Source organism: Bos grunniens, chromosome 24 (assembly GCF_055505025.1).
Source record: "Bos grunniens cultivar Pamir isolate PY7600 chromosome 24, Bosgru_T2T1.0, whole genome shotgun sequence".
In the NCBI taxonomy this organism is placed as follows: Eukaryota; Metazoa; Chordata; class Mammalia; order Artiodactyla; family Bovidae; genus Bos; species Bos grunniens.
This window is the reverse complement of record NC_141188.1, coordinates 63,616,535-63,641,526: the sequence shown is the minus strand read 5'-3', so window position 1 is coordinate 63,641,526 and position 24,992 is coordinate 63,616,535. Positions and strand designations below refer to the sequence as shown.

At 45.2% G+C, this 24,992-nt stretch overlaps 1 protein-coding gene across 1 annotated transcript; it reads right to left on the bottom strand.

Annotated features, from left to right (window-relative positions):
• Positions 1-1,101: 1,101 nt before the first annotated feature.
• On the bottom strand, positions 1,102-13,187 carry SERPINB11 (serpin family B member 11). The gene is given in 8 exon segments (XM_086372481.1): positions 1,102-1,955; positions 5,912-6,067; positions 6,708-6,850; positions 8,146-8,263; positions 9,948-10,076; positions 10,625-10,636; positions 11,623-11,670; positions 13,005-13,187. Coding segments are annotated over 8 exon segments (1,176 nt in total). The 5' UTR covers positions 13,173-13,187; the 3' UTR covers positions 1,102-1,553.
• Positions 13,188-24,992: the final 11,805 nt, after the last annotated feature.

Sequence of the window (24,992 nt, the reverse complement as noted above, 5' to 3'; positions counted from 1 at the left end):
TATCTGATCATCACTTCATGTTATCACAAATAGAAATTAAGGAGGATTTCTTTTTAAAAAAGGATGTGAGAGTTGGACTGTGAAGAAAGCTGAGCGCCGAAGAATTGATGCCTTTGAGCTATGGTGTTGGAGAAGACTCTTGAGAGTCCCCTGGACTGCAAGGAGATCCAACCAGTCCATCCTAAAGGAGATCAGCCCTGGGATTTCTTTGGAAGGAATGATGCTGAAGCTGACACTCCAGTACTTTGGCCACCTGATGCGAAGAGTTGACTCATTGGAAAAGACTGATGCTGGGAGGGATTGGGGGCAGGAGGAGAAGGGGACGACAGAGGATGAGATGGCTGGATGGCATCACTGACTCCATGGATGTGAGTCTGCATGAACTCCGGGAGTTGGTGATGGACGGGGAGGCCTGGCGTGCTGCGATTCATGGGGTTGCAAAGAGGCGGACACGACTGAGCGACTGAACTGACTGAACTGAACTGAATAGCATGTAGCGTCTTAGTTTCCTGACCAGGGATCAAACCCCATGCCCCTTGAGTGGAAGCTCTGAACCATAACCACTGGACTACTAGGGGAGTCCTTCAGAAATTTTTCTAATAAAATATTCTGATTGATGTCTGGTTTTTTCTGTTGTGAATTTTTCTCATTGCATTATTGTGAATATTGAGGGCTTCCTGGTGGCTTAGCAGTAAAGAATCCACCTGCCAATATTAAGATACCGGTTCTATCCCTGGGTTGAGAAGAACCCCTAGAGAAGAAAATGGCAATACCTTTCCTGGAGAAGGAAATACCCACTCCAGTATTCTTGCCTGGAAAATCCCATGGGCAGAGGAGCCTGGAGGGCTACAGTCCATGAGTAGCAAAAGAGTTGGACACAACTTAGTGACTAAACAACTAAACACTATTGAGAAAGAGAGAGAAGGATGGATGGAGGGAGGGAGGGAGGGAGGGAAAGAAAAATCTGATTCAATTTAGAGCCTAAAAAGATTTAGCCAAAGATTCTACTAAAATGTGCACTGAATCGGACTTCCACTTATCCGGTCTTTTCTCATACGTATTGAGTTGCTGCAGAGTACTACAAATCCTCCAAGAATTTAAGGCATTTCATGTATTTATTATAGTCAATACAGAATTCATGATGTTATATTTACACATACAAGGAAAATAACAGATTTTAAGATCCAGCCAAAGTTGAAGCCTTTACATTGTTCTTCCAAAGGTAAAGCGGCCACTTAACCAAGAGCTCACTGATGCAAACAAGAAAATCTAATCTTCTAAACTGTTTCCCACTGACTGGATCATATCACCCAGACAGCACTTAAACAAGGCCTCAAAGATGAGAGACAGAGGCTTGTTTGTAGCTATAGCTTCTTCCATGATGACCATCATCTGAGGCTTCACCAACTCATGAGATAAGCTAGGAGATGTCCCAGACCCATTTCTCAGAGGCGCAAACTGAGGCACGGAGCAGGGTGAGGTGGGACCCACTTTTAGTCGCAGTTGGTCACTGCCCTCCCCTGTGACCCTGAGCCTTGCTCCACCCACTCTGCTCAGGGAGAGGCCAGCTTGCCACAGAGAATTGTGTTGTTGTGAAAGTGTTTGATGAAGAACAGGAAGGGGTGGTTCACCACGAACTGAGCTCGGATGGGAAGTCTTTTTACTACCAGGATGTCGCTAGTGGCCGCAGCTGCCTCCGTGCCCTCCTCGTTGACCTCCACGTAGGACTTGTGGATGATCTTTGATACAAAGAGGCCCTTGACTGGTGATATTCCAGAAAGATCTGCTTTGACCTGGCTGAAGATGTCTGTCATCCCGAGGGACTCTAACAGGGAATTGAGCTCGTACTTGATCTCCAGTTTGAATCTCGGGAGATGCACTTCCACGTCCCTCTCCACCATGTTGGGCGGGCTGGTCCATTCCTGAAAGGTCTTTGAGTTCAGCTGCTTTTCTACCTAAGAGACAAAACACAGGTGGAGACCACAGGAGCTGAACACATGCCCTGAATGTTCAATGCTATTTGCTTTCTGATTCTTGGCGTCAACAATTCAACATCAATTTCTTCTCTACCTTTAAAATGTACTCAAGTCCTGTCTGAAAAAACAAAAACCTCATGTGCAGCCACACCTCCCCTCTTCTCCTGTCTACTTCTCACTGATGCTTCATGATTAAACTTGTCGATGTGTATTCTACACTCTTTTGCCTCATTTCCTCAGCAGGGAGGCATCTCTTAAACTCCCTGTATTGCCGTGAAGTCCTTGTGCCCCATTTCCTGGATGAATTCAACCATCTCTTCTGGGCGCGCACATCTGAAACATGAGTCACGTCTCCTTTATGAGCTGGTTTTGCCGCTCTAATCACATGTCCTGCCCTCATTGTGCCAGAAGCTTCTGAACCCTGGATGTCCTCTGCCTTCACCCAGCAATTCAGTTCCTGGGTCTATGCTCCGATTTCCCCCCAAGCAGTCTCAAAACTCAGACCTCTCACCCTACATCCAGTTTCAAGAGTTTCTGAAGCCCTTCAAATTCTACCCTTGGTCATTTGAAACTCTCTGTTCAGACCTCCCTGCAGCTCCAAACCAGTATGTCAAACCCCATCAATCTATTACAAGAGTTGAAAACTTTTTTGTCACATTTTTCCCCATCCTGACAGTATAAACTCAGGCATAAAATGAAGGTGGTTTGATTCCTAAGCCTCCTTGCCCTCTGTGCTTCTCTGCCCTGATCCACGTCACCACGACTTCATGTCAGACCCCCCTCGCTGCCTCATACTTCCAAGGCATTGGCACGTGTCCCTTTCTCTGGCTGGAGCAACAGGCACTGCCTTTGTTCCTCTTCATCTCCTACTTATCCAGTGAGGCTGGCATCGAGATTGCTCTACTAGGATGCCTTCCTGATTTCCTCACTCAAATTTGGACTCTGTTCTTCCTTTTCTGCAGGGTCTGTCACAGCGCTCCTTACACATTCAACTCTGTGTTGTAACCACAGATTCGTCTGTGTTTCCAGAACACAGCAGAGTTTTCAGCATGCTGTGGACACTCAATGTTTGGTGTATGAATGAATGAATAATTAAATACATGAATCACAATTTAATAAAAACCACTTCTGGGATGTCCCTGGCAGTCCAGTGTTTAAAACTCCACCCTTCCAATTCAGGGGGCACGGGTCTGATCCTAGTTGGAGAATAAAAACCCACATACTTCACGGCACAGCCCAAAGGTAAAAAAGACCACTTCTAAACTGCTTCCAAGTGCTCAATGCCTCCAGGTATCTTTCACTGAAGCCCACAGACCTCCAGAGAACTGAGCTCCCCCTGCAGTGGCCACACCTCTGCCACACGTGTTCTTACAGCCCGAACTGTGATGCTCTTCCTAGAGCTCCAGAGCACACATCCCAGCCCAGAGATGTCCAGAAGACTTCCCTACTTTCCCAACCTAGGGATCAAACCCAGGTCTCCCACACTGCAGGCAGATTCTTTACTGTCTGAGCCACAAGGGAAGCCCGCTATAGAAAGGGGTTTCCCAAACGTCCAATGACCAGTGTGTGAGTGTGTGTGTGTGTGTGTGCATCTGCATGTGTGTGTGAACTGGTACCACAGGCACTTCTGCCTCCAGATGCCCCTTTTTTAAAGGAAGAATAGATTGTTCTCCCTAAATACATCATCCTGAAGTCAGGGACTTCAGGATATCCGTCCTTTGCTCTCACAGCACCTGGCAGAACTGTTGAACCTGAAAGAATCAGTGACGGGCAACACTATGGTCACAAAACACACATCGTGTGCGTGTGCACACACACCGTGTCTTCACCACACATTAGCATTAAACACACATCGTGTGCGTGTGCACACACACCCACATCTTCACCGCACATTAGCATTAAACACACATCGTGTGCGTGTGCACACACACCACGTCTTCACCGCACATTAGCATTAAACACACATCGTGTGCGTGTGCACACACACCGCGTCTTCATAAACACACATCGTGTGCGTGCGCACACACACCGCGTCTTCATAAACACACATCGTGTGCATGCGCACACACACCGCGTCTTCATAAACACACATCATGTGCGTGTGCACACACACACCCGCGTCTTCACTGCACATTAGCATTAAACACACATCGTGGGCGTGCACACACACGCGCGTCTTCATAAACACACATCGTGTGCGTGCACACACACCCGCATCTTCATAAACACACATCGTGTGCGTGCGCACACACATCGCGTCTTCATAAACACACATCGTGTGCGTGCGCACACACATCGCGTCTTCATAAACACACATCATGTGCGTGTGCACACACACACCCGGGTCTTCACTGCACATTAGCATTAAACACACATCGTGTGCGTGCACACACACCCGCGTCTTCATAAACACACATCGTGTGCGTGTGCACACACATCGCGTCTTCACCGCACATTAGCATTAAACACACCTCGTGTGCGTGTGCACACACATCGCGTCTTCACCGCACATTAGCATTAAACACACATCGTGTGCGTGTGCACACACACCGCGTCTTCACCGTACATTAGCATTAAACACACATCGTGTGCGTGTGCACACACCGCGTCTTCACAGCACATTAGCATTAAACACACATCGTGTGCGTGTGCACACACCGCGTCTTCACCGCACATTAGCATTAAACACACATCGTGTGCGTGCACACACACCGCGTCTTCATAAACACACATCGTGTGCGTGTGCACACACCGCGTCTTCACCGCACATTAGCATTAAACACACATCGTGTGCGTGCACACACACCGCGTCTTCACCGCACATTAGCATTAAACACACATCGTGTGCGTGCACACACACCGCGTCTTCATAAACACACATCGTGTGCGTGTGCACACACATCGCGTCTTCACCGCACATTAGCATTAAACACACATCGTGTGCGTGCACACACACCGCGTCTTCACCGCACATTAGCATTAAACACACATCGTGTGCGTGCACACACACCCGCGTCTTCATAAACACACATCGTGTGCGTGTGCACACACATCGCGTCTTCACCGCACATTAGCATTAAACACACATCGTGTGCGTGCACACACACCGCGTCTTCACCGCACATTAGCATTAAACACACATCGTGTGCGTGCACACACACCGCGTCTTCACCGCACATTAGCATTAAACACACATCGTGTGCGTGCACACACACCGCGTCTTCATAAACACACATCGTGTGCGTGTGCACACACATCGCGTCTTCACCGCACATTAGCATTAAACACACATCATGTGCGTGCACACACACCGCGTCTTCACCGCACATTAGCATTAAACACACATCGTGTGCGTGCACACACACCGCGTCTTCACCGCACATTAGCATTAAACACACATCGTGTGCGTGCACACACACCGCGTCTTCATAAACACACATCGTGTGCGTGTGCACACACATCGCGTCTTCACCGCACATTAGCATTAAACACACATCGTGTGCATGCACACACACCGCGTCTTCACCTCACATTAGCATTAAACACACGTCGTGTGCGTGCACACACACCCGCGTCTTCATAAACACACATCGTGTGCGTGTGCACACACATCGCGTCTTCACCGCACATTAGCGTTAAACACACATCGTGTGCGTGCACACACACCGCGTCTTCACCGCACATTAGCATTAAACACACATCGTGTGCGTGCACACACACCGCGTCTTCACCGCACATTAGCATTAAACACACATCGTGTGCGTGCACACACACCGCGTCTTCACCGCACATTAGCATTAAACACACATCGTGTGCGTGCACACACACCGCGTCTTCATAAACACACATCGTGTGCATGCACACACACACCGCGTCTTCATAAACACACATCGTGTGCGTGCACACACGCCCGCGTCTTCACCGCACATTCTCACCTGGTCTACGTCAGCCGTGCCCACTGGAAGCAGAATGATCACACCGAGTGTGCTGTTGACACAGGGCAGCTCCAAAACCTGCATCTGTGGTTCCTCGATGAGGGCCAGTTTAAACTTCCCAGTCTGGTGCATCATCTCCACAGTCACACTTTTACCCTATGTTTAAAACAAAAAGTTGTAATTAGATGGTACAGTTACATGCGTGTGTGTACAGGTACACATACTGATTTTCCTTTCAGAATAACAAGGGTAACCGCATTAGCACCAGAAAGGCATGGGTAAAACAGAAATGACAGAATACACCCTGTATGACACTACTTTGCAAAGGTTATAAGTTTTTTTAATTTTAAAATGTTTGTGTTCAGATAATATACATACTAATAAAAATGATAACATATATGTTTCCCCAAAACAAAGGCAAGGTCTCTAGATAAAGTGATTTATGTGGGAAAATGAGATTATAGGGTCATCTCCTTTTTTTGGATCTGATTAGAGACTTTCTGGGAGAAAAATAGTACAACTAACTTTGCTGTATTTCTAGAGAAACTATTTACTAGAGAAAGCATGTCTGGGAAGAATGTAGACCCCCAGAAGAACAGTAAGAAAAGGACGAACTTTCTTCTGTTCCTGATCACCCCATTGAGAAAGGTTACCATCACTTCACGGGAGCAACAGAAACAAAATCCATGGAAACACAGAGCCTAGAACCAGTATTTTCACTGAAACTTTCTAAATTGTCTTTAATGGATATGGCATTCTCCGAAATTGATCATCCACCTGAAAATAAAATACTCACCTTACTTAACTGAAAAGGGGTTTTAAATGTTTCTCGTTCCTGAAATTTATTCTGCCATTGTCCTTTGAATTATATGGCATTCACCAAGACCATGACACAGGAGGGCTCAATCGTGCCTTTTCCAAAGAGGTTAGTGACTTTTCCTTGTAACAACAACAACAAAAAAAAGAATAAATAATATATTTGGATTTGAACTTATTGATAGTAGAGAGTTGAAGAGTTACAAGAAATTTGGAGCCTTTGTTAAGGCTAATTATAGATTTGAGATCCCAGAAGAATTCCCTCATCTGTGGCCATAAAGCATGTTCTTGTCAAATGAAGTTTATTTCAAAGAATATTGAAAGCTTTGTTATATCTAATCAGAAGCTGGCATTCAAGGAATACCAAGTATGTTAGGTATGAATCAACCTGTCTTGTAACTAGTCATATCCTATGCTTTCTTATACATATAACTGCTTTTTAAAAAATTCTATAATCATCTCCCATAGTGTGTCAGTCGCTCAGTCGCACCCCAATCTTTGTGACCCCCTGCACTGTAGCCTGCCAGGCTCCTCTGTCCACGGGATTTTTCAGGCAAGAATACGGAGTGGGTTGCCATTTCCTTCTCCAGGGGATCTTTCTGACCCAGGGATCAAACTTGAGTCCTCTGCATTGCAGGCAGATTCTTTACCATCTGAGCCACCAGGGAATCATCTCCTGTGGCTTACTTTTCATATCTATCAGGCTTTATAGTCACCAGTACCTTACTAATTGCAAATATGTTACATATTCCAAAGACACACTGGTCCTTTCAGTATGCTAACCTTCGTGTATCACAAGCATATATGCCAACATTTGAAATAAAAATGTATCTGAAAAATCAGGATTTATAAAACTATACCAAGAATTTCTTGCTGTAAATATATTGATCAAGATGCAACACCAAGCCTTCTTGGAGCATTCTGGAGTGTTGCAATTTATAGCATTTTTTTGGAATATAATCTATCATACAATATGAAACAGGGGTATATGAAATATCAGACTCTAAGCTTGATGAGAGCTTTCATTTTTATTGAACTTTTGGGCCAAACATAATACCTAGCACGTAATAACAATGATGAACATCATTTGATTATATATATACATATGTGTATATATATATATATATACACACAAATGAATGGATAAATAAATACACAAATTAATGACAAAATAACGATAACAGTCTAAACAAATACACAGCATGTGGATCTGTAATGACAGACAACACTAATCAATCTACGCTCAAAATTTTTACAAAACTTTCATGTGCCAGGCATTATTCTAGGCACAGAGCCCCAAACTGAGGCCAGACACTAATCTAAACAAGTACATCTAGCTTCCTTCTTAACGTTAACTCAGCAAGTTTATCAACACAGCTCGAATAAAGTTTGGAGACACGTGGTTGACTTATCCTCACCAGCAGTTTTACTTTCAACCCAAGCATTGATGGTTTTCCTTGTTTCTTCTGCAGACCGTTCAAAATCAACAGTTTGCAGCCTGGCTTGATACAATTTCTCAGAACAGTGTAAGTATTGCTGTAAAAGAAAGGATAGTTGCATAACACCAAAAAAATAGTGTAAGGAAAGTTACTGCTTAACTGGATTCTTTTGTGCCTGAATCCAGGGAAAGCTTAACTGAGAGTAAAATCTGGCCCTAGACCCAGTTCTTGCCCTGAGCTGCGTCCAGCAGTGGCTGGAACATGCTTACGTGACTGCTCACAGCCCATGCGGTGGGAGTTTCTCCAGACAGAATCCTGGGATATCGGTATCTTCTGACAGAGACCGAGACAACCTAATGAAACTAATGGGGAGTTTCTCAAGTCAGCTTCTCATGTCAGATGTAATCATCATTGTCTCAAGTCAACATCTATTTACAATTACACCCAGATCATGACAGCTTTGAGGGAGACAAAAGAATGAGAGAGGGGCCCATAGTTGTTAATCCCCTTACTTCAGGTCCTGTCCATAAACATTCTTTACGCTTCTAGGGCTATAGAAGGAAATACCTCTGAAATATCTATGATACCAAGATGGGCCACACTAAGTTGCAAAAACTCTGACAATCCAAATCTTGTTGAGTATAAGACATAGCCTGCACCACCAGGCTAGGGAAGAACATTAGAAATTCAAGGCTGCATTTCGCTTCACCCAGCTGACATTTAAGTTGTCATTGCCCAGTTGCTCAGTCATGTCCAGCTCTTTGTGACCCCCATGGACTGCAGCAGCAGGCCTCCCTGTCCTTCACCATCTCCCAGAATTTACCCAAACTCATGTCCATTGAGTCAGTGACGCCATCCAACAATCTCATCCTCTGTCTTCCCCTCCTGCCTTCAATCTTTCCCAGCATCAGGGTCTTTTCCAATGAGTCGGCTCTTCTCATCAGGTGGCCAAAGTATTGGAGTTTCAGCTTCAGTCCTTCCAGTGAATATTCAGGGTTGATTGACATCTAAGTCACACTGGTCAAACCAAAGCTGTGTCACTGAATCTAGGATTTTACCTCAATCATTGCAGAATAATGTAGTATTTAATATACAAGAAGATGAGTTTAGATAGAGGTCAAATCTAGGCTTTGTCACTTTATGTCTGTGGCCTTTATAGAATCTGCTTCATGATTGTAGAACTGATAACAATTTTATAGCTACATCTTACAGGACTATGTAAGGAATACATGAGATTGAGTAGAATGACTGGCACATAATAAACACTCAGTAAAACTGTATATGTTAATGCCATTGGAAAATGGCATCATTCGTGTTAGAATTTGGGAACTAGAAAGAACGTAGGCTAATCCTCTCATTTTACAGGTGAAAGATATTTGTCCAAAGTCATGCCTCAATGGGAACAGCTCTCTTGGCTCCCAGCCCAGTGTACTTTCCATTAACTCTCAATATTCTGCCATTAAGGACCTTTAAAAGAGAGATGAGAAATATGTTTTGTTTTCTTTCTGGCTCATAAGGGATAATTATTACCAAATTTGTTTTGTGTTTCATCCATGACCTTACTCTTGGGCAACACCGGCGATTTGCAGGAAGTTATGTGACATTTCACAACCTTAAATAGGAGTTTGGTAAAAACCATTTCACTGAGACTCTATTTCGGCTCAAATGTAATCTCTTGAAGATGAATATCATGTGACACTTCTTATCCTTCGTTTTGTTTTATAATGTGAAATTCAGAGGATGCCAAGAAAGCTGTTGACAACTGTTCCAGAGGGACTTACCTCGTGGGGTGCCATCGCATTTGTCCCGTAGAGTCTGTTGGCGATGCTGAGGGTGTAGTTAGAGTCTGGCCTATTGATCTGGGAGAAAAAGACTCCTAAGTCTGAGTGAATCCTTCCAGCTTGGTTGCACTGAAGCACCAGTAAATAAAGAAGGGAGTATTAAATTGCTTGATTTCTTGCCATTAGAGAGTATAAATAATGTGAAAGCAATAACCAGAGAGCAGGACGTTTGCCTCTGAATAGAAGGGCAGTGAGTATGAACAAAGCAAGAGTTGGCAATGGAAAGCCTTCTCCTTCTCCAGGTTTCCTCTCCCACAATAATCTCGGCACTCTGGGACTTTGGCTACAGACCGTGTGCAGAATTGTAAACTACCGCAAACACACAAGGACTTGTCAGCTCTCGTGGTTTAACCCAAAACCAGACATTTTAATGAAGAGATCCTAGTGGGGATTTTCAGAGCGATGATCCGAGTGTGATTGTTGCCTTTGCGCCTAAAGAATCACTTTCCTTCTCTATCTCTCATGCTCCTTTCAATGTCTCCATTTTCTATGTGATCATTTAATCAAATACTGAGCTCTTTATTGAACTGACCTGACACACCCATCTGTCCATCACAGAAGCAATTCACTTAAGCATGTTTTTTTTTTTTTAATTGAAGGATAGTTGCTTTGCTGACTTTTGCTGTTTTCTGTCAGACCTCAGCATGAATCCGCCACAGGTACACATATATCCCCTCCCTCCTGAACCTCCCTCTGCTTCCCTCCCCATCCCACCCTCGAGGTTGGTGCAGAGTCCCTGTTTGAGTTCCCTGGGACATACAGCAAATTCCCGTTGGCTATCTATTTTGCATACGGTCATGTAAGTTTCCATGTTACTCTCTCCATACATCTCACCCCCTCCTCCCCTCTCCCGTCTCCTCCTCTTCAACTTGATGCATCTGAGTTCATGGGAACTGTAGGGATGGGGGAGCCTGGTGGGCTGCCATCTATGGGGTCTCACAGAGTCGGACACGACTGAAGCGACTTAGCAGCAGCAGCAGCAGGGTTTATGCCTCTATTGCCCAAACTGAATGTTCCCGAACTATGGGCTCCAATCTCCTAACAATAAGGGTTCCATGAAGCAAGTACTCTGTGGCTCTAGGCATGTGTGTCTTTCCTCAATCACAATCAAGCATACATATGTTTCCATGTGGCAGTTCTATCTAGTTTTGATGTCAAAAGGCATCCTTTTATTAGAAAGAACAGAGACCGCAGTCCTGGAGCACGTGGGTTGGGTGGCATCAGGCCCTGTTTTCCTGCTATAGATTTAAAAGGTAAAGCATCAGGTTCTTTCTCAGTCCCCTCATTGGACTGAAGACCTGACCCTACATAGAAGAGCCTGGCAGACTCACCGTGGGGCACAGTTCATAAGAGAACAGAAAGCTGAATGAGGATGACAAAAATCAGATGATAAAATCTGGGGGCTTTACTGTGGTTGTCACTACCATTGCATTAATCCTATTGGCCAGTCACCCTCAGGAGGATTAAAGGAGGAAACCGAGGATTCATCACTCACATGCTTATTAATCAATAAAGTGCTCTGCCACTCAATGCCTGGACTATATTATTTCTTGGTGCTCTTTATCAAAGAGCATTTGACAGCTCAGCAGAGATATTATCATATCTTAGCCAAGGCCTTGAACGCTGGTCCTGATGGTTCTACAATATGATTAAAGTGAAGCACCTAGAAAACAAATGAGATAGACTGGCATCAAAAGGAACACACAGTCTACAGAGGCTGACAGCTACAAGGTTTTCCACTTGAGATAAAGACCTAGTAAGAACTAATGTTTAATGATGTTATATCCAAATCCTGAACTAAGCCTTTGCATATCTTACTTAATCCTCCTGACAACTTTTAAAGTAGATACTATTATCCTCATTTTCTGTTAGGGAAATTGAGTTCATGAGGTTAATCCACTTGGCCCCGACCCGCATTGCCTGTCTGGCGCCAGGCCCTGAGCTCCGGCTCACAGACTCTTCAGCCCCTCTGCCACTGTCTCCAGGCAGGCACTGACAGCTCCTCCGGGGCTGTGCAAATGCTACATGGTTTCCCACTAAATTATTTATTTAAATGCAAGAAAATCCTAAAAGTGCATCAAAATATGGAATAAAGGACAAACAATAATAAGATGTGCAAATACCCTGGGAGTTATTAAGTGATATCCTTCTAGACTTTTCACAGCAAAAAAAAAAAAAAAAAAGCTCCTCTGTCCATGGAATTTTCCAGGCAAGAATACTGGAGTGGGGTACCATTTCCTCCTCCAGGGGATCTTCTCTCCCAGAGATTGAATCTGCATCTCTTGCATCTCCTGCCTTGGCAGGCGATCTTTACCGTTAGTGCCACCTGGGAAGCCATATATACATACATATGTATACACATGTGTGAATGTATGTGTACATATGTATGGTGGGAAACCACTGCATATCAGTCTATGTCACCCGTTCTTCCCTCGTCTCAGGTTAGTCTCCGTTTCCCCATCTGTAAAATGGGGATAACAATTCCTACCCCTAACACACAGGGCTGGTATGAACTTCAAATGCATAAATGAGCACTGTAAAAAACTGGATAACTTTTAAACAGTCTTTTTTTTTTTTTTTTACTGAATTTGGTCATTTTTTTTAACTCCTTTATTTTTTCATTTGGAATATAATTATTCTACAACACTATGTTAGTTTCTGATAGAGACTCATTTTATTGTAAATTGAAACTGTAGAGGGCAAGAATCATACCATATATGTGTTCTCTGGCATGTTTAAACCACTGTAAAGATAAACTATGAAAGTAAATTTCAGTCATTTATGTGTGAAAGCGCTGATGGCAAGAAAGAGATTGAGCATGGCATGCGTTGTGTTATTTGCATTATAATGTATAGCATTATCTAAGCTATTAGTCATAAGAAATGTGCTTTGCCCACGTGTGGTTCTTTCACAGGATGGCAGCGTTTTCTGGGTATAGAGTGTAAGTCATTCTGAGGAAGACCCCAGGCCACCTGGGACTCCTGCTGTGCCCAGTACCTTCTCCATCGGCTCTGCGCTGGTCCCTCTGGCTCCCAGGAGGATCATACTAAGAGCATAAAGAAGACTCAGCAGGGAGAAGAAGACATTGTCTCCTGCGTGGTTATAGTTCAGCTCCTTGAACACATCCAGACAAAATTCAACGTTTCCTGTGCTGAGGGAATCCATTTTCAGCAAAGCCCTACCTGAGAATGGAAGGGAAAAAAAATATCTCAGACTTACCTGGAGGCAAAGATAATATCGAGCATTCAGTTATGACCTTCCGTAAACGGAAGTGTCTGAGCCCACTGCTTCATGAGGAGTTACAGCCTGCTGTCACACTGTCTAAGGAGCTAATAAACGCTAGGTGGGGGAGGGCCTTCACAGTGTCCTTTAGTCTCATGAAGAGAAGATTTACTGTTCTCTCCAACCAGTACTTCAGAGCTCTCTGGCTATCGCTTGTGTACATTTAAAAGTGACAGCTAATTTTTCTGGAGCAAAAGCACAGAAGAAACTAGATCCCTTGGCTCTTATTTTCCACACTTTAGGGACTCTCCTCATCCTGGAATGTGTACAAAGTCCTTGAGCTACACAGCCCAGCCAAAAGAGATCCTTAGGTCCTTCCCAGCCAGCTCCCGTCTTCACAGTCTCCATCCTGTCACCCTGCACAAGCAAGGTGAGAGACAGTGGGGCAAACTCGGATGGTGTTCTCTGCACATTTCATCTCCTTGGTGAACCTTATTTCTTGTCTCCTCCACAAAAGTAAGGGGATCCTAGCAAATAGGTCATGCCATCTGAAGGTGGCCAAAGCCCTCAGCCCCGCATGACATCAGGAAAAATGGAGGAAAGGAGGAGGAAAAATTGAGAGGAAGGAAAAGATGCTGGAAACGAGTGTTCTCTAAGGACAGCGGCACATCAGGAAGGAAGAATGTATTTACTGGACCCCACAAACATCTACTGAGCACGGCCAAGTGCAGAAACAATCGAGCATCATTCCTGCCCTCAGGAACGTCTCACTTTCTAGGGCCCTCCACTGCCAGCAAACACTTCCTTCCTTTAACTTCCTGGCCATCCTTCTCTCTTGCCGCATCACCAGCTCCTCGAGCCACGCCCTTGAGGCCACCTCAGTCTCTTTTTAAGGATTTTTCTCACATTCTCAACCTCTGGACACAGTAACACATGGGGATACAAATCTTTGCCTTCCATATTGCTCTAGTTTAGTTGCTCAGTCACATCTGACTCTTTGCAACTCCATGAACTGCAGCCCGCCAGGCTCTTCTGTCCATGGGGTTCTCCAGGCAGCCATACTGTAGTGGGTTGCCATTTTCTTCTCCAGGGGATCTTCCCAAACCAAGGATCTAACCAGCATGTCCTGCATTGCAGGCAGATTCTTTACCACTGAGTCACCAGAGAAGCACTCCCGTCTCAGCCTTGTACTGCATGTTTTAATATATTTACCACATATATTATAAATGTGTGTGTTTTATGCATTATATATACATGACTTTATGTAAATATAAGCAATGTTTATGTTTGTTTATATAAATAAAACACATATATGTACTATATATATACGTATCTATTGCCTGACCTTCTCGCTAGAGTACAATCTCCATTAAAGCAAGGAGTTTGCTTTTTATGCTTTATTCCAGCACCAGTCCTGACAAATTCACTAAATATCTATGATACACAGATGTACACAGAATACTGAGGAAGCTCAGGGGGGACAGAACTAACCCAAGAGTCACAGGAAGACTTCCTGGAGGAGGTGATGTCCTACTCCCCCTTGAAGAATGAAACAAGTCACCCAGGTACACATATAAAGGAAGATCATTACTGACAGAAGGCAAAACACAAGCAGGGACTCAAAATCCTGAAAGAGAAATTTGCAACAAAGGAAGCCAAAGGTGGTGGCTGGTAGGGCCGGAGAATGGCAGAAATGGCCCGGAGGCCTTGCACACCCCACTGAGGAGAGATCAGAGGGAACCCGAGGGCTCACGGAGTCAGGGCTCCAGGCTGCCTGCTCGGAGCTCATGTCGGCTTTGGGAGCTCTCACTCTCGGTCTCCTGACTTCGATTCTCTTCTCAGGGGTCTCCTGCCCTCCCTTTCCCAAGCCGCTCTAACAGCCACCAATGAAACTCTCACCCACAATCACTCCAGCAAGCATGTCTCCCCTCTTTCGGACACCTTCAAATTCTCCCCACATAGCACATTTTAAAAAAATGTTAATTGCCTGCTGTTCGGTCCTTCCCTTTCGTTCCCCTATTCTGTGCTGAGAGATGGATTTCAAGGTGCAGTTTTCATGTAGAATGTCCTTCAGAAAAGGCTTCCCACTCGTCAAGAATAAGCCGTGATTGGTTTAAGCCAACTGAGGCTTCTGTATCCCACATCAGTGAAAAAAAAAACCTGGAGGTGTAAGTCGCTCAGTCGTGTCCGACTCTTTGCGACCCCAAGAACTAGCTCCTCCATCCATGGGATTCTCCAGGCAACAGTACTGGAGTGAGTTGCCATTTCCTTCTCCAGGGCATCTTCCCTATCCAGGGATCAAACCCACATCTCCTGTATTGCAGGCAGATTCTTTACCATCTGAGCCACCAGGGAATCCCTAACTGGTAAAAACTTTTGCTTATAAGCATAAGATCTAATGTACAGCATGGTGACAATGGTGAATAACATTATACTGTGTGCTCAAAAGTTACTGAGAATAGATCTTAAGCTTGTTCATCATACACCAAAGAAAGGTTTAACTCTATGAGGTGCAAGCGTGCATGCGTGTGTGCTAAGTCACTTCAGTCCTGCCTGACTCTTTGCAACACTATGGACTGTAGCCCACCAGGCTCCTCTGTCCATGGATTCTCCAGGCAAGAATACTGAGTAGGTTGCCATTCCCTTCTCCAGGGCATCTTCCTGACCCAGGGATTGAACTCACATCTCTTGCCTCTCCTGCACTGGCAGGCAGGCTCTTCACCGCTGGCACCACCAGGGAAGACCCATCACTATATGTTAAATATATACAGTTATTCTTGTCAATCATCCCTCAATAAAGTTGGGGGGGCAGAAATAAATGAATAAAATCTTAAAAATCGGAAGGTGTGGCAAACCTTGCCAGTAAGACAGCAGACTTTGCTGCAAGACTTCTGGAAAATTCCTTCTGATAAAAGAGACTCTCAGAAGGAACCCAATCCTCTTCTTTGTTTTAGGGCTGTTTTGCCTTCATGTGGCCGCTGATGCTGCAGCTATTTTGTAACCAGGCCAGGGTGTAGAGACCATAATGGAAAGAATCCGAGTCTCTGATGACTCACCTTTGAGCAGATGCACTAACCCACCTGGATCTGCCCTACCTTGGGACTTTTTTTGTCCTGTAAGACAATAACTTTGTTCAAGCCATCTTAGTTGAGTCTTCTGTTTCTTGCAGCTAGAGGCATCTCAACTCTCTTTAGGAATTGCTTTACACACCCTTGTCCACCTGGACCAGTTAGACCACTGGCCTCACGTGCATGCTTTTCTGCAGCTTTTCTCATTAGCCCCCAGGGAGCTGGAGCGATATCATTCTCCTTTGTCTCATCTTCTAGATCAGTGGTTCCCAACCTTTTTGGCAGCTGGCATTCTGGCTAATGCCAGGGACTGGTTTCATGGAGGACAATTTTTCCACAGACCAGGGTGGGGGGCGGTTTGATTCAAGCACATTTATTGTGCACTTTATTTTGATTATTATTATATCAGCTCCACCTCAGATCACCAGGCATTAGGTCTGGAGGTTGGGGACCCCTATTCTAGATTATAGCTGTCCCCTCTTTTAGAATCCTAGTCTAGGTTTATATTCTCTAGGCTATTGAGACAGGTGGCTGAGCTGCATCTGCACCTGTGTGTATTTATTTTAGTTACTAACTTACCTTGTTTCCCACCCATGCCCACCTGAGCTGAGCTCTCTGGAAGCGCATTCTCTGGTTGCTGATTTAGGCATTGTATAGCGCTTCTCACTAACACAGCACTTCACACACTGGGAGCCAAACAGAGCCAAGGGCCAAAGCCTCAGAAGTGGGACGGGGAGGAGAGCGCACGGCTTAGCATTAATCAGGCAGAGAGAAGCTGAAGGCAAGTGTGTCACTCATGGACTTTCAAAATAATGGCCCATGACATTTATGTGGTTAAAAAGATGGCCACACATCCCTGTCATCGAAACTCTTTGTCCTAAAATAATCACTAAGGAATAGAAGCTGCGTGTTCCAATCATCAGACCACCCAGCTTGGTTTCATGGAGTCTGGCGGTTATGTTACACCGAGCCTGGACCACACCCTTCTCTGCTCTTCCCAGTTTTTTAAAGCTGTAACTCAAAGGTTTGGCTGATCTTACCTAATGAAAATACTGGTATGTGCCTTTAACAAGATGCTGTTCCACAAGTTAATTTCAGTACAGCTCTCTGTAACATGCCTGATAATAACAGTATCTCTGGAAGCTCTTTGCTTAGTTATTTTAATAGCATTTCAATAACGAAAGCACATTCCATAATGAAGCATGTCCAAGCCAGACACGCTTCATAAGGCTTTCTGGCTAACGCCAGGTTCTGGGATGCAATTTCTGATTTATAAGCAAATATGAGTTTATGCTTCTTAAATCTTTGTCTTATTTTCATTATTAAACAACCTGCCTACATAGCATAGTTGCTGTAGCCCAACAGTTACTGGAACACCTAGGAAGAGTTTGGAATACACTATCAGTACTTACTGTGCTGCTTTTGCTGTTGTTCAGTTGCTAAGTTGTGTCCGACCATTTGTAACTCCATGGACTGCAGCCCACCAGGCTCCTCCCTCCATGGGGTTTCCCAGGCAAGAATACTGGAGTGGGTTACCATTTTCTGCTCCAGGGAACTTTCCTGGACCAGGGGTTGGACCTGCACCTCATACATTGGTAGGCCATTTCTTTACCACTGAGCCCCCAGGGAAGCCCTTATCGTGTACAGGCACCTTCCTTTCGTTAAACGTTTCGTGTGTTTATGTCTGCTTTTTTATTCATAAGCATAAAAAATTGAGGTAATCACATCTCTCCGCTCTTAGTATGAGCCATCATTGGACTACAGAAGTCATACTCTCCTTGGCTTATTACCTTCAACCCAACAGATCCCCTTTCTCCTCCATTCCTATAGAAGACAAAATTTGTTTAAAAGCATGTTCTTCTATTTATGCATTCATGTATAATATTGATTTCTTTATATATGCATTTTTTTATTTTCATAAATGAGCTTATGTTGATTTTTTACTCAGTGTTATTTTTTTTTAGATTCATCTGTGGGGATTTCCTTGGTATTCCAGTGGCTAAGACTCCAAGCTCCCAGTGCAGTCAGCAGGCAAGTTTGAAATATGGTCAGGGAACTAGACCCCTTATGCCTCAACTAAGAGCTTGCCTGTAGCAAATGAAAGATCCCATGTGCTGGAACTAAGACCGGTGCAGCCAGATAAATGAATATTTTTTAAAAAGATTCATCCATGTTACTCTGAAAATATAACCTGTTACTTCTGGGTAATTGTGCTTTTATGTTTTCACCGCATTTGGTGTATCCACTCCTCAGGGACAGGCACCCAATGGCCTCCTAGTCTACACCATCGCAAACACTGCTGGGGGCATCGCCTCCTGCACACTCCCTTACCACCTGGGCGGGAACTTCTTTGTAAAGGAAACGGCTGGATCACAGGGCTCAGGCATGCGTCAGTCACCACAGACACGTTACTCAGACTGTCTTGCAGAATGGGTCATGTTACCCTGGGGTTGCAGATGAGACAGCAAGAACTTGGGAATTCACACACTACCACCATGTAAATATGGGTCCACCTCTTCTGAAGCCTACGCTTTGTCCACATGCTGTCATATACTATTCATGTTTCTGTGTGTGTGTGTGTTTGTGCACATGCATGCTAGGTCGCTTCAGTTGTGTCTGACTCTTTGCGACCCCATGGACTGTAGTCTGCCAGGTTCCTCTGTCCATGAGGATTCTCCAGGCAAGAATACTGGAGTGGGTTGCCATGCCCTCTTCCAGGGGATCTTCCTGACCCAGGAATCGAACCTGCGTCTCTTATGTATCCTGCATTGGCAGGCGGGTTCCTTACCACTACAGCCATCTGGGAGGCCCCCATGCGAACTTTTACTTGAGATGAGATGATCTTATTTTTATTGCACTATGATTATTATAAAATAGGATGATTATTATCCCTATTTTATAATGATAGCATTCTACCAGAAAAATTATGAAATTTGTCCAAGATGTAAAGCATTAATAGGCTTAATCGGATAGTTAATGAAACAGTATTATTTACCTTACTTCCCAGTTAGATTTTATCATTTTTCAAACATTTAGAGCACAGAACCAAGAAGGAAAACTTCAGGCTCGAGTTTTGCTTCTCGGTTCTGTGCTCTAAAAATTATTAGGAATATTTAATTAAAATTAATTAATGAGCCATGGTATTTGTTTATTTACAAGACTGAGTTTTAACTATTGTTAACCCAGCACTTGAGAATTCTACTTCCTCCATTTATTTTCCAAAATTCCACCTTTCTAGCTGTTCGAAGAGTTCTTTCACAACAGAGTCTCTGTGTTAATCTTACATTCAACTGGTTTTATGCAGTCACCTTAACTGAACAATTTCCTCTTCACCTGGTGACCGTGTGTACACAGGTACTCATAGATGAGCTTGCAGATTCTTGTTCATTGCATAGGCTAGTCTTCATCACTAGACTTAACATTTATTGAGAGCAGGGAAAATTTACCTGGAAATTATCAGTGTCTTGCACAGTCACCCAGGAATCAATATGTATTAACAATAGGGACACTCCATACATTTTACAATTTCTGGTCTCATTAATATTATCCAGTCAGTTTCAGGATAGAGGAACCCATGGAACACAGAAGCTTCAGGGCACACGGATCCCACCAAAGGTATAAGCTACAGTCCATGGAGTCACAAAGAGTCATACACGACTGAGACACACACACACACACAGGGAAGACGCCACCCAGGCAGCGAGGGCAAGTTGGAAGTGTCCTTAGTGGTAGAAGGACTTCAAATTAAACCTCAAAGACAAAGAATTGCAGACATTTTCTTTTAGTACACCTCTCTATCTGCTTTTAGGATAAAAAAAAAATCCTCCCAAGCAGTAGAGATGTGTCATCTGGAAGCTGTCATGGAGAAAAAGAAAAGACAGAAAAATAAAAGGGTGTGCAAGGCTGCAGCCCTTCTAAGTTGAGAAAGGGTGACTTTTGTTCCGGAAACAGGAGGAGAGAACGTGCCTTAAAAGGGGAGCATTATTGCTGTTGACTCGCCAACTCAGGTCCGACTCTGTGACCTCATGACTGTGGCCCACCAGGCTCCTCTGTCCACAGGATTCTCCCAAACAAGAACACTGGAGTGGGCTGCCGTTTCCTCCTCCAGGGGATCTTCCAGACCCAGGGATGGAACCTGAGTTTCCTGCATTGGCAGACGGATTCTTTACCACTGAGCCACCAGGGAAGCCCCTTAGAAGGGGATATTGACAACTAAGAGACTGTGAGAAGACTCGGGGTTGGGGTTTGTCCCTCTGGGGGACGCACATCTCCCAGGGTGGCTAAGACAGCAAGTGCTTCAAACCTGGCGCAGAGCCCGGCTAAACTCTTAACCGTTTCACGCAACAGCTTTTCTAGTGCCTCTCTCCTTCCCTAAATCAGGGCTAATCTTTGCCTCTCAGGCTCTGTCCTTCAAACTTTGTAAATTTCACAATGTGCTTGTTGATCCTAGAAGTAGTAGGAACTTTAGAATGGCCACCCCATCAAACATAAACCATGAGATTTTACACTTGTTTACAGAATGCACTGTTACCTTAAGAGACTAATGTTAAAGCCCTAAGAAGAAATTTAGACCCAGAAAACTAAAAGAATTCTTCCCCACACAGAAAGTTTTTACTAAGGCATTTCCAGTGAAGCTAAGATCCTCTGAGGAACTAAGAAGTGCTTCATCACATGGAGCTGACAGCCACGTGTGACCAGCTGTGCTCTGAATAAAAGTTATTAGGGAGTTTATAAAAAATATCCACAGAGTTCTGTTTCGCTAAACAAATCGGAAATCTGAAATCAGTTTTGCCTGCCTCAGAGACTTAAAAATGCACACTATCAGTGACATTCAGACCGGTTAAGGTACGTATGAACAAAAAACCACCCTCATTAAAGAGTAAGTTTCCCCCTCATTTTGGTTCATGGCAACTCTGTTCAAATGCCATCGTTTATTGCCTTTATCTGTTCCCCTTTGACAAGAAGCACAGCTGAAATGATAAAGCACAAAGCTACTTCTCTTTACTTTTGTTGTTTTTTGGTGGTGAAGTGGACAGTAGGGCCGGAATACGCAAGCTGCGTCTCTGAAGAGGAAATATAAGCCTTTACGTTCTGCCCCTCCCTTTCCCTGTGTTCTCTTAGCGATTCAACTCCACCTGCAGGGCGGAAGGGACGGCTCTGAGGAGGAAATCCTTCTGAGAAGCTCCAGGGCTGCGCTGGAGGCTCTCAGGACGGCTCTAAGGGGGAAATCCTTCTGAAAGACCCCAGAGCCCTCAGGATGGCCACCAGCCCGAGGTGTGGCTCCCAATGCTGGAGAAGCACGCCCGTCAACCTCCCTCCGCTTTGCTAATGGGGAAGCATTGTCGAGCCTAACTTCTGTTCAAGAAGATAAGCTGTCTTTCTCAAAAGAATAACTTGAACCCATTCAAGCCCATGGTGCCATATTCAGCATGGGAAGGGTAGCTGGAGTCACGAGCATGCACAGAGCTACTCCAGGGAAGGCTCTCCAGCCGTGAACAAAGCTGCCTGACCTGAGGCACGTTCATCCTGAGATCTCCTGAGCTCTCTTGCAGAAGCAATCTGCTGGCAGGTAATTCCTGTCCCATAAAAAGAATACAAGAATGAGCTCGAGCAAGAGTTATTCTGTGGTTTTCATTTAAAAGCTTGCTAGGAGCTGCAAGCCACCCCACCTAAGGTGAGTTAGGAGGTGTGATCCAGTGCTGTGTAAGAGAGACTGGAGATGACGGATGAAAACTGGAGACAAAAAAACAATGTTTGGGACGCACAGTCACCAGGATCAGCACCTTGAGTGAAGGCCACTTCCCCCAGGCTCCCGGGCCGGTGACTTCCAGGTTGACACTGACGCCACTGCCCGGAGTGGAACAGGAGAGCTGAGCTGCACCGCATACAACGCGGGAACGCTCTTCATGGAGCTTTTCTCTTCATCTTCGGTGCGCAACACGCCCTCTCTCAGTCAAAATTACACCCTCTACTGACATAGAACAAGAAAAGTTAGGCTTGAAATTATGCCCCTACTCTCCACTGTCCCCATGAGATCCTCTGAAAAATATTTGTACACAACCATCTGCACAGAATTAAAGAGTCCCAAACCTGCCCCATCTTTCTCTGCTCAGAGAAAGTGCTTTCTGATGGGAGCCCCTTCCAGTGCGGAGTTTCTGTCATTTGGAATCGTCATATCCAACGTTAAGGCTGATTCTCCACCTTTTCATCTTGCTCTGATCTATTTTTCTTGTTGTTGAAATTTAGTTGATTTACTATGTTGTGGTAGTTTGAGGGCTACAGTGAAGTGACTCAGGTTTTATACATGTACATATATATATATATATATATATATTCTTTCTTCAGGTTATTTTTCATTATAGGTTATTATGAGAAGGAAATGGCAACTCACTCCAGTATTCTTGCCTGAAAAATTCCACCGAGAGAGGAGCCTGGCGGGTTACAGCCCACGGGGTCGCAAAGAGTCAGACATGACTGAATACACACAATGATAGGTTTTTATAAAATACTGAATAAAGCTCCCTGTGCCTACCAGCTGAACTTTTTACATAGCTCAAGGAAGAACCTGGAGGCAACCAGGGAGGCCCAAGTGATCTTAGCAAAGTTGCTTGAACAGTGTTCTAAGTGCGGAGTCTAGGATGCAACACGTGGCAGAGAACATTAGAGAAGAGCCCTCGCTTCGGGCGGAGTTGTGATGTAAGACGATGCTGGAGGAAGCAGAGCTGACGAGGTCTTATGTCTGCAACTGCAGCCTATTCAGATGGGGAAAGACAGGGAGTGGTGTGTGTCAGAACCTTCCTCCCTGCCTCCCTTCCCAGAGGAAGGAGGTCAGGAGAGCAGCTACATGGGCCAGGACCCCTCCTGTGGCTTCGGCGGGACAATCGGGGAAGGGTGAGTGTGGGCACAGGACCGAGAAGCCGAAGAGCTGCTGTGGAGCTGAGAGCCTCTGGAGGGATGAAACCACACCAGGAAGGGAAATGGGCAAGCGGGAGCCGGTTTAGACTGAGTTAGCTGCTCTTAGGCCTCAGCAGGCGCCTCGGGGAGCACGGCCCAGCCACCTCCACAGGGCCCTGTTTGCCTCCCTGAGCCACAATCACAGATGAATAAAATGGTTCTTTTAAGGCACTCAATTCTGTCATCATCTGCTGTGTGTGTTAGTCGCTCAGTCGTGTCTGACTCGTTGCAGCCCCATGGACTGTGCCCGCCTGGCTCTTCTGTCCATGGAATTCTCCAAGCAAGAATGGGGTTGCCAAGAGTGGGTTGCCATTTCCTCCTCCAGGGGATCTTCCTGATCCAGGGATAGAACCTACATCTTCTGCGTCTCTTGCATCAGCAAGCAGGTTCTTTACCACTGAGCCACATGGGAAGCCCTGCATCATTTGCTACTTGGCAACAGAGAAGTAAAAGGACCAAACAAATCAAAAGCTACCAGAGGAAAGCAGATGCTCTCTCCTGCTTCTCTTCCCCATCGCGCTGGATCTGTGCAGCCGGCAGGCATTATATAATCGATTCATGAAACACCAGACCCTGTGAGGGCACGGTGCTCTCAGGTTCTGGCCATTCTGCCAGGATCTTGGCTGCCGTCCTTAGGGGAGATGCACCCAGTTCGATTATTGCCATAAAATTCTTTCACCTGTAGCTTTACGAGCAGAGTCAAGGATTAGCTGGTTTCCTTCTGTGAAATGAACATGTTCAACTGGCAAACATATACAACAAAGGAGGAGGAGAGATGTGGTTCCCAGCCTTCCTTTCTAACTCTTCTTCCTTAGAAATTTGTCAAAAACCTTACTTGACTATTCAACTAATATTTATGGGATCCTATGGACAGAGGAGCCTGGTGGGCTGCAGTCCAAGGGGTCACACAAGAGTTGGACACAACTTAGTGATGAGACAGCAACGAGTGGGCACCAGCACTGTTCTGGGAGGCTGCAGGGAGGAGCCCCTCTCCCCCCCAGATCCCCTGCATTTTCAGGGATCTTTTCTGGACCACATTGATCTTCTTGAGACTTCCAGGTTTTGCTCCTGTCCCTCTGCCCTTGCTCCAGGTAGGTCCTGACGTTCTTGTTACAAACATAAGTGAACAGTAACAGAGGCACCCTTACTGCTTCTTAACTATCAGAAATGCTGAGTTTGCAACTGCACTTCAAATTTTCAATGCACCCTCTTCTTCAACTGTAGAGATAAAGGGTTTCCCCCCACCTGCCTAATCTCTGCTATGAGTTATCCTTTGTCCTAAAGAACAACTCTCTTTCCACCTACAGGCCCCACAGCTTCTGTTTGCATCTGTGTCTTTCAATCAGTTGTCTCTCACTGGAGTAGAACACTGCGTCTGAAATGAGATGGAACATCTGCGTGTGTAGTCAGTCAGTCGTGTCCGACTCTTTGGGGCCCCATGGACTGTAGCCCACCAGGCTCTTCTGTCCATAAGATTCTCCAGGCAAGAATACTGAAGGAGGTTGCCATTTCCTCCCCCAGGGGATCTTCCCGACCCAGGGATGGAACCCGTGTCTCCTGTGTTTCCTGCATCTCCTGCATTGGTAGCCGGATTCTTTACCTCTTGAGCCACCTGGGATGGAGCACTGATGGTGTGCTGAAACTGCAGATATCTACGCCTCTGTGGAACCACAGCATACCCTCCTCTGACAGCCCGGGGCCCTGAATTTTTGCCAGTTTGACTTACCCGGGTTGATCTGCT